Raw genomic sequence first — 9358 nt, forward strand, 5'->3', positions numbered from 1 at the left:
TCACGCCAAAACCGAAAAACACGTTTTCCCGCTAAAACCGTAAAATGTGTTTTCCCAAAACCAAAAATTGTCGTTTTCTTGCCAAAACCGAAAAATTTCGTTATCCCGCCCAAACCGAAAATGTGTTTCCTCGCCAAAACCGAAAATCTGGTTTTCCCATCAAAACCGCAAAAAAAACGCGTTTTCCCACCAAAACCACAAAACGTGTTTTCTCGCCAAAACAGAAAATTGTATTTTTCTGCCAAAACCGAAAAATCTCGTTTTCCACAAAACCGAGAAATCTCGTTTTCCCCAAAACCGGAAAATCTCGTTTTCCCGCCAAAATCGCAAAAAGGTGTTTTCCCGCCAAAAACGTATTTTTCCGCCAAAAGCGCAAAAACGCGTTTTCCCGCCAAAAACATATTTTCCCGCCAAAAGCGCAAAAACGCGTTTTTTAGCCAAAACCAAAAATTGTATTTCCCCCCCCCCAAATCGAAAAATCTCAGTTTCCCATCAAAATAAAAAAATCTCATTTTTCCGTCAATACCGAAAAATCTCGTTTTCTGCCAAAACCGAAGTTACAGTCGGTTTATTATTAATACTCTTTTTAGTTTGAAACTCTAAAGTTTTTTTCAAATACATGTTTGTCAATTTTTTTTTGTTTTTTAGAAGTTATTATTGTAGTAAAATTTTAACATATGATTAAATCAACACAAATGATATTTTGGTAATTTGTTTATTAAACTCATTTGGATGGAAATGAAAATAAAGAAACAAACATAAGATCCATTTAGATGATTCATTTAGATGAGTTATCTGGATGGACAAACAAACAGTCACAAAAATCTGAATGGATCATCTCGATAGATTATGCAAATGAATAATGTGGATGTAGATGTAAGATGCTGAAACGAACAGCCCCTAAGTAAAGTAAATAAATTATAAATTAGTATTATATCACTTCAGTGTAACTAATAAAAAAATTCAAATTGATTAATCCAACTATTATGTTTAAAATCAGTAATTTTAATTATGAACAAATTTCGAAATATTAGATCATCAAATAATTGCTGTTTATGTTTTGTATCAATTTTTCAAAATGATTTACTATCTGTTCATCCAGTATTTACTATGTTAGTAAATTTAAAATCTGAACACTATACTATCAAATACATATTAAAAATAAAATGATGTATATTTTTATAAATAGGAAAGATTGATATTAGAGTTTCATAATGTCTAACCAACTCAAGATATTTTTAATCTCGGGAAATAAATATTTCTTTTTCTTATGTTTAAATAAATAATATAAATAAAAAAAAGAAAAATATCAATAAATTCAATGACACACAAAATCGTAAAATTTTGCATTTTAACCTACTGCATGCAATTGTTGACCAAAAAAAAAAACCTAATGCTTGCAATTAAAAATAATCATGTTTTCATATTTAATAAAAAAAACTAGCTTAAGATCCGCGCTTTGCACGGAATAAACATTATATTAATATCTATTAAATAATGATTTCTACTCATATATATATATTTTTTTTTATATTTGATAGGATATGTAATTAAATTTAAATGATACTAACATACATAGTATATTTTTAATATTAATGTCTATTAAATAATGATTTCTACTCATATATATTTTTTGATCATTTGTATCTTTTATAGAAAAAAATTTAAATTACTGATAACAAAATTTTCATTGTGGAATTAACAGTTTTAGTAATTTATATTTTTTTTAAATAAGTTGTCAATGTTCGTTCAAAACTTTTATCCAAAAAATTGTTCAAAGTAAATTTTGAAACTAAAATAATTATGTATTATATATGGTTTATAGTTTAATTTAAAACGATATATATAATATATATATATATATATATATTAATATTAATAATTAATTAAATTAAACTTTTTACTTATATAATTTTGTAATCATTCGCATTTTTTCATAACAAAAATTTTAAACCATGGATCACAAAATTTGAATGTGAGGCTTTTAACAGTTTTGTAATTTATAGTCGTTTTTAAAACTTCAAAATATAACATATACAGAAAAATCTAAATTTTTATTATATGGTTATTGTGGTTGTTTAATTTATTTAATAGTTTTAAATTAAACAAATATGATAGAAGATACAATAATTTTTTATCAAATCTTTATTATTCAAAATCATTAATTGCCATATATATTTGAGCCACATTAGGCAATTCCGTAAATTTTATTTAAGGAAATAATAAAGTATATTAATAATGAATTTATTGTTAGTTTAATAATAAGCTCATTATATAATTAGATGAACCAAAATATTTCTCTAATGATTCTAAGAATCATCCTAGTGATGACACGTGGCTACAAAAAAAAGTTGTAATGCTTCTCAAATAATATATAGGGGATATGAGATATACTTATGATATCTAAGAAAAAAAAGCTTAAATTGTAAAATTTAATGTTACAAGAGTACATTTATGTTAAAAATTCTCACTTAAATTTAAAATATTTATATATTTTATATTCATTCATATACCTATACGCAAGGCGGATTAACCCCAGTAGTATAATATGTTAACAACAATAAATTGGGAAAAAGTCAAGCAAAACATAATTGGACAAACGTTCTGAAACTTTCACATGGCTGAAAATTTGTTTCCCAAGTAAACTCACTCAGTCTGTCACAACAATATCATCATAAAAAAGAGCGTAGATCCAGAGGCAATACATCATCAAATTAAAGAGCTGATAAAAATAAAAGCTCGTCTTGTAAATCAATTCATGTTACATTAAAAAATAAATAACTAAAATTCAAATCAACACACAAAGATCACCGACACAGCACAAAAATCGATTAAATTAAAAATAAATAACTAAAATTCAATGCAAAGCAAATTGTTAAAATGGTTTAACTTAACGACCGTGGCGCTATCTTCACTCGAACTCTTCTTGCTCTGGCAGCTGCCACCACCACCAAAAAGTAAGGAAGAGAAGAAGAAAGTTCGTTTCTTTTCGTTCCCAATATAGAAGTAGCAAAGTTGTTAGATCCGATTCTCACTCCCATCTCCTCTTCTAAGAGCTATTCATCTCGGATCTGTTCGTCCCTCCAAATCTAAGAGCTACTGTGTTGTGTGAGTGAGTTCCTTGTCGAATCGTTTGATTATCAATTCGGAATCTTTTTAATTCCAATGTGAATTGCTTCTTAGTTTCGTGTGTGATGTTTCTAGTTTGATACAAATCCTCATTGCTTCTGACATCATCAGATCCATTATTAGAATCAAACTGTGTAGATTAGCAATGGCGTTGAATCAAAAAAAAAAAGGGATCTAATTTCAGTGAATAATCTCTCTGTCTGAATTGTTTTATATAAAGTTTCAACCTTTTTGTTTGTTTTGGTAGAATCTCACGTTTTGGAACTTAATACATTAAAAAAAGGCGGAAGGCAATGAGGGGAAGAACAGAGGGAGGGAATAAGAAGAAGCCAGTGATTGTTCTTCTCTGCGTTGCAGCGGTTGTACTTGTTTCTGTATACCTCTTCTTTGGCTCCTCTAGCCACGCTATTGAGTACGGGAGGAAACTTGGGTTGGGTGGTGATGCCACCGAGAAGGAAGATGCTTCTACCTCCTTTTATGTTGACGATGACGCCAATGGTTTCACTCCAAGAAGCTTTCCTGTTAGTTCTTACACCGTTCTCTAATTTATCATTAGACAGTTTTGGTTAAATATTGTTTTCTCTTGCAAAAGGTGTGTGATGATCGACACTCGGAGCTTATCCCTTGCTTAGACAGGAACCTCATTTACCAAATGAGATTGAAGCTTGACTTGTCTTTGATGGAGCATTATGAACGTCACTGTCCTCCTCCTGAGAGGCGGTTCAACTGCTTGATTCCTCCTCCTCCAGGTTATAAGGTAAGTTTTTTTTTTTTTCCCTTTACATCTGTTTGGTTATAGTCAGTCTCTTGACATGTTTTGATATTGTGTAGGTTCCGATCAAGTGGCCGAATAGCAGAGACGAAGTTTGGAAAGTGAACATTCCTCATACTCACCTTGCTCATGAGAAGTCTGACCAGAACTGGATGGTTGTCAAAGGAGACAAAATCAATTTCCCTGGTGGTGGCACTCATTTTCACTATGGTGCTGATAAGTATATTGCATCCATGGCCAATGTAAGGCCACTGTGACTAGATCCTATGTGGAACGGAGATACTTAGCTTACTGATGCTATTCTTGATTTTTTTTTTTTTGCAGATGCTTAACTTTCCGAACAACATTTTGAACAACGAAGGAAGGCTTAGGACGTTTCTAGATGTTGGCTGTGGTGTTGCAAGTTTCGGTGGGTACCTTCTTGCATCAGATATTATGACAATGTCCTTAGCACCAAACGATGTGCATCAGAACCAAATTCAATTTGCTCTTGAGAGAGGGATTCCTGCATACCTCGGCGTTCTAGGAACAAAGAGGCTCCCATACCCAAGTAGATCCTTTGAACTTGCACATTGTTCACGTTGCAGAATCGACTGGCTTCAGAGAGACGGTATCCTTCTTCTCGAGCTAGACAGGGTGCTGAGACCTGGTGGCTATTTTGCATATTCATCTCCAGAAGCATATGCACAAGACGAGGAGGATCTTAGAATATGGAGAGAGATGAGTGCTCTTGTGGAGCGTATGTGTTGGACGATAGCTGCTAAAAGGAACCAAACTGTGATTTGGCAAAAACCAATGACAAACGATTGTTATCTGGAAAGAGAACCTGGAACCCAGCCTCCTCTATGCAACTCTGACAGTGACCCTGATGCTGTGTATGGTGTCAACATGGAAGCTTGCATTACTCAATACAGTGACCGTAAGTTTTCATTACTCATTCACATGTTTGTATATAGCATATGCTTACTGAAACATTACAATTTCATTAGATGACCACAAAACCAAGGGAAGTGGATTGTCTCCATGGCCAGCTCGATTAACCTCTCCTCCACCTCGGCTAGCTGATTTTGGATACTCCACTGACATGTTTGAGAAGGATACGGTAAGTTTAAGTGCAATTGAAGCTTCAGTGATATAGAAATTGTTTATATTTATTGCTTCCCCATACAGGAAACTTGGAAGCAAAGGGTAGATGCTTACTGGGATCTCTTGAGTCCTGCAATTCAATCAGACACTGTGAGGAACATAATGGACATGAAAGCAAACATGGGTTCTTTTGCTGCTGCTCTGAATGACAAAGATGTTTGGGTTATGAATGTTGTTCCTGAAGACGGACCTAACACGCTTAAACTTATATACGACAGAGGCCTGATGGGTGCTGTTCATAGCTGGTCAGTTTCATCCTTAACGTCACTTAAAATCGAAATCTCCTTTATTATAATATATGATTTTATCATTTGATTATGCTGCAGGTGTGAAGCATTCTCAACTTACCCTAGGACTTATGATTTACTCCATGCTTGGGACATCATTTCCGATATCAAGAAGAGAGGTTGCAGCGCAGAGGATTTGCTGTTGGAGATGGATCGTATACTTCGCCCAAGCGGGTTCATACTCATAAGGGACACACAATCCGTAGTTGATCTTGTGAAGAAGTATCTCAAGGCTTTGCATTGGGAAGCAGTTGACACAAAGGCAACCTCAGATTCAGACACTGTTATACTCATTGTCCAGAAGAAGCTCTGGTTGACAAGTGAGAGCCTCAGAGACCTGGAGTGATGATCATTGATTATAATGAGGACAAAAAACAAGATCCACAGAAGATCTTCTTTATTGAGATCATCTAATCAAAGCATACAACGAAGAAAATTTCGTTTTATAGCGGCATTTAAACATATTTCTTTCTGTTTATTGTTTTCTTTATTTTACATATTCATATATGTTCTTTGTATGGTTCAGTAGAGATGACTCAGTTTCCTATAAACTATAACTTTTTGGATGCAATTAGATGTATACGTTCACTCATTGAATAATAGCTTATATACACCCATTGATTTGTGTTTCATGTAAGCACATTTTGGTCAAACTTTGTTATGTTACATCTAATATGTAGCTTGTTAAACAGTATAATGAAAATCATTACAAAAACAAATGCAAAGTCAGCAAGACAAATAAGGAGCTGTGTTTGTTGACGATTAGCTTTCTAAGGAGACTTATAGAGTATGCTGTCTTTAAGAGAGGTTTATGTATAATGTGGCATATGAGATAGTTTTCTGATATTAATACGCGAGTTTTTATTCATATATTCTGCTCCTTTTTTTCGGGTAATTGCATTTGCTGCATGTGTAAAATGCTGGAAAATAAGTTAGCTGCTGCAGAAGTCTCTGAGGAAGAGAAGAAGAGTCTGCAGTCTGCTTAAGGATTTAGAGAAGAAAGAAACTGAATACATGCAGAGAGAAATTTACTTGCAGAGGTTTTCAGCAATTGCATTGTGAAGCTGTATTGTTATTTCCAAGATGAAGAGTATTTGTATCCTTTTTTTTTTATCAACAAACAGTATTTGTATCTTATTATGGAATTTCTACGTAGTGGAGAGATATGATGACGTTACATGAGGAAAGACACTTACAGAAGATGAGTCGAGACTGTACTGTTAGCTATCGAGTCTATTCATAAGTACAACTATAATATATATCTATTATTTTGTTTCATTATAATATCTCAAACAATTTCAGTATTTAGGTGAACGTCTGGATCAACTTGCTAAATCTTATTAAGCTTTTACCTAAATAACAATAACCGTATCTTCCGCGTTTGCCAGTAAAAACGACCTCAAGGTGACTCAAAGAACCTTAATATAGGATTGAAGAAATTCCATTGAAATCTTCTGGTTATCGATTGACTTGCAACTTTTACATCCAATAATCATCTGCCATGTGTCCATCACACATATGTTGAAAAATAGACAAGAGGAAGAGAAAGAGCCTCTGTGCTCAAAGGGCAGATTTTGAGATTTCTTTTTCCTTACGCTACCTCTAGATCCCTCTTCAACTAGAGACTCATAACAAAACAAAATAGCTAAGAAACAAGAAACAGAAGTAGATCAAAAACTTTTGATTTTCCCTAAATCATTTTGGAAAGCACACATTCTTTTAAAGTTTGTAACCAGGTAATTTATGTAATTTATTTTCTTACAATATTTCATTGTCTATTTAACACAAAAAAACGTGCTGTTGTTCTTGTTTGTTTATGCATTCCTCTTGAATTTTCAGAAACTCATAGCTCTTGGAAATCTATATGTTTCATCTTCTTTGTTAAAAGGGTTTTATCTCTACCCATAACATGTAAGTTCATTTGATTAATTTCTTAAGATCTTTTATTTCTTGATATGATCACCCGAAAACAATGTACAGCTCTCTCATTCTTTGCATCCTCAGAACGGGATGGAAAACACTAGTAGAGAAGCATAAGAAAAATGACAAAAAAATCTCTAAATGATAACTCATTTCTTATTTACAAACGAGGGTTTTGATTTTGCTTCTTCCGCAAGTTAGGTATGCAGCTGCGTGTTGAAGATGGCCTCACCAATGAAGGGTCTATTAAAAGGGTTGAGGTACATTGCTCGTATCTTCGGTGAGTTCTATAAAACCAAATCATAGATATCTACGTACTTTAAAAATAATCAAGAAATAAGATCTTTTAAACGTTATAAAAATTATTGCGTGCAGAGGTTGAGAAGGAACCAGAGATGCAAATTGGACAACCAACAGATGTCAAACATGTTGCTCATATAGGATGGGAAGGGCCTTCTGCTACGACCCCAAGCTGGGTATGTAACCTCTTTATTTATTTATATATATATAATGTGCTCGTGGATGAGCTCATATATATATATATATTTTATGGCAACGTGCAGATGCATGACTATAAGTCTCCCGAGGATGAAGCAAAAGGAAGTTCCAACAAGAAACCTGCGAGTTCCGGGGAGAGGAAAAAGAACAAAGGGAGGCGTAAATCATCTACAAGCACAAACTCACCTGCAGAGTCTCCAGCAAGGCCAAGACGCAGCACGGGTAAACAAAGAGAGCAAAGTACGGGTTCAGGGTCGGAGTCAGGTTCAGGGTTAGACTTACCTCAACAGAACGATCAGTCTGTGGTACAGAAAACCCCGAGGCAGAAAAAATCAAAAGGAACAACAGCAGTAAGAGGAGGAGGCGGTGAACCTCCTCTGCCTGTTGCACCTGTAGAGTCATAGGAAACAGATATATCCGTGCGGGCGGTTTATCCTTGTGTGGGTCTAGAAAGCTCTACAGGAAGATGAGGGATGAGATAAAAGAGAGTTTTTCATGATCAAGTTTAGAGTAGAGTGGTGGTTCTGTTTTTCTTCTCATAATCTACGAACTTTTGTCCTTTTCTCTCCCTTTTGTTGGAGATGTGTTTGTATAACAAGACCAATGTTTTTATCAAGCGATTTAAGATGAGAAAACAGAACTCTTTGATGATTATGAATCAGGGATAAGATATGCTTTGCTTAAATGATTTTGGTCACTCAAAGTATACCTCATCAACCTTTCTATTGTACAGGTTTATGGATCTAAGATTGTATTTTGAGTATTGGATTAGTACAGATTTGAGTCTTTTATTGGACTTCGATTGTTTGTAGCGTTACCTTTTTTGAGCAAAGGTACACGTTTACATGTCATGATAGTTTTTTGTGTTTTTTATTTTGGAAAAAAGACTTTAAAAATTAAAATGTAAGAAAAGACATATGAATTTTCACTCGTAAGTTAGATAAAATTTGCCACAAATCAAAGGGTTTAAATAGATCCTAGATAAAGATTCACATTTGAATTCTAGAAAGCAAAATAAAGAAAGATATTAATTACTAATTGTACATCCCCTATCTTGAACTTTGCTTACCTCTTTCACAAACTCTTGTACATCACTACTTTGCTTACCTCTTTCACAAACTCTTGTACATCCCATATCTTAAGTAGTTCCAGCAAAAATCCTAGTCGTCTCTTAAGAAAGTCTCGAGAGTATTAGTATTCCCTCGGCCTACTTTGCATACCTCTTTCACAAACTCTTGTACATCCAAATATCTTGAACTTTTTGTGCTGGTTTTATTGTTCCTCCTCCTCTAGTTATAGTGTAACTAGAGGAATCTCCAACAACATCAAAAACAAGCATCTTTCCTATACGAAAGCAGAGTTTCTGGTTCCATATGAAAGCGTTGATGATCAAGGAGAGGAAAACGAGAATCAATTGGTTGTTCAGTTTTAGAAGTCTGAAAGCCTTCCGAAATGATAGAACTTAATGGAATATTTTTCATAATAAGTGACTGAGTTGGCAACTGGCAGTTTTTGCGGCTGCTAACAGAAATAAAATGTTATCAATCTGAGAACAAGGGGTAGAAAATGTAGGGGGATTTACCAAATATGACTCAAAACTTGATTT

The 9358-nt window shown here is 33.9% G+C and overlaps 2 protein-coding genes across 6 annotated transcripts; both read left to right on the forward strand.

Annotated features, from left to right (window-relative positions):
• The first annotated feature begins 2859 nt into the window (after nucleotides 1-2859).
• LOC106336140 (probable methyltransferase PMT1) lies at nucleotides 2860-5951 on the forward strand. 4 transcript variants are annotated; one of them, XM_013774883.1, is made up of 8 exons: nucleotides 2860-3112; nucleotides 3377-3650; nucleotides 3722-3886; nucleotides 3961-4143; nucleotides 4226-4820; nucleotides 4891-5003; nucleotides 5072-5292; nucleotides 5374-5951. In XM_013774883.1, the coding sequence occupies exons 2-8, from the start codon at nucleotides 3423-3425 to the stop codon at nucleotides 5678-5680; spliced, it is 1812 nt and encodes a 603-aa protein (XP_013630337.1). In that variant the 5' UTR covers nucleotides 2860-3112; nucleotides 3377-3422; the 3' UTR covers nucleotides 5681-5951. The 4 variants fall into 4 exon arrangements, with proteins under 4 accessions (XP_013630337.1, XP_013630338.1, XP_013630339.1 ...); XM_013774884.1 differs by having other exon boundaries at nucleotides 2864-3112; nucleotides 3413-3650; XM_013774885.1 differs by having other exon boundaries at nucleotides 2864-3108; nucleotides 3413-3650.
• A 995-nt stretch (nucleotides 5952-6946) lies between these two features.
• On the forward strand, nucleotides 6947-8233 carry LOC106334032 (CRIB domain-containing protein RIC5-like). Of its 2 annotated transcripts, none has more exons than XM_013772400.1 (5): nucleotides 6947-7070; nucleotides 7174-7245; nucleotides 7452-7534; nucleotides 7630-7730; nucleotides 7818-8233. In XM_013772400.1, the coding sequence occupies exons 3-5, from the start codon at nucleotides 7477-7479 to the stop codon at nucleotides 8154-8156; spliced, it is 498 nt and encodes a 165-aa protein (XP_013627854.1). In that variant the 5' UTR covers nucleotides 6947-7070; nucleotides 7174-7245; nucleotides 7452-7476; the 3' UTR covers nucleotides 8157-8233. The 2 variants fall into 2 exon arrangements, with proteins under 2 accessions (XP_013627854.1, XP_013627853.1); XM_013772399.1 differs by having other exon boundaries at nucleotides 7456-7534.
• Nucleotides 8234-9358: the final 1125 nt, after the last annotated feature.

Source organism: Brassica oleracea, chromosome C3 (genome assembly GCF_000695525.1).
Source record: "Brassica oleracea var. oleracea cultivar TO1000 chromosome C3, BOL, whole genome shotgun sequence".
Taxonomy (NCBI): domain Eukaryota; kingdom Viridiplantae; phylum Streptophyta; class Magnoliopsida; order Brassicales; family Brassicaceae; genus Brassica; species Brassica oleracea.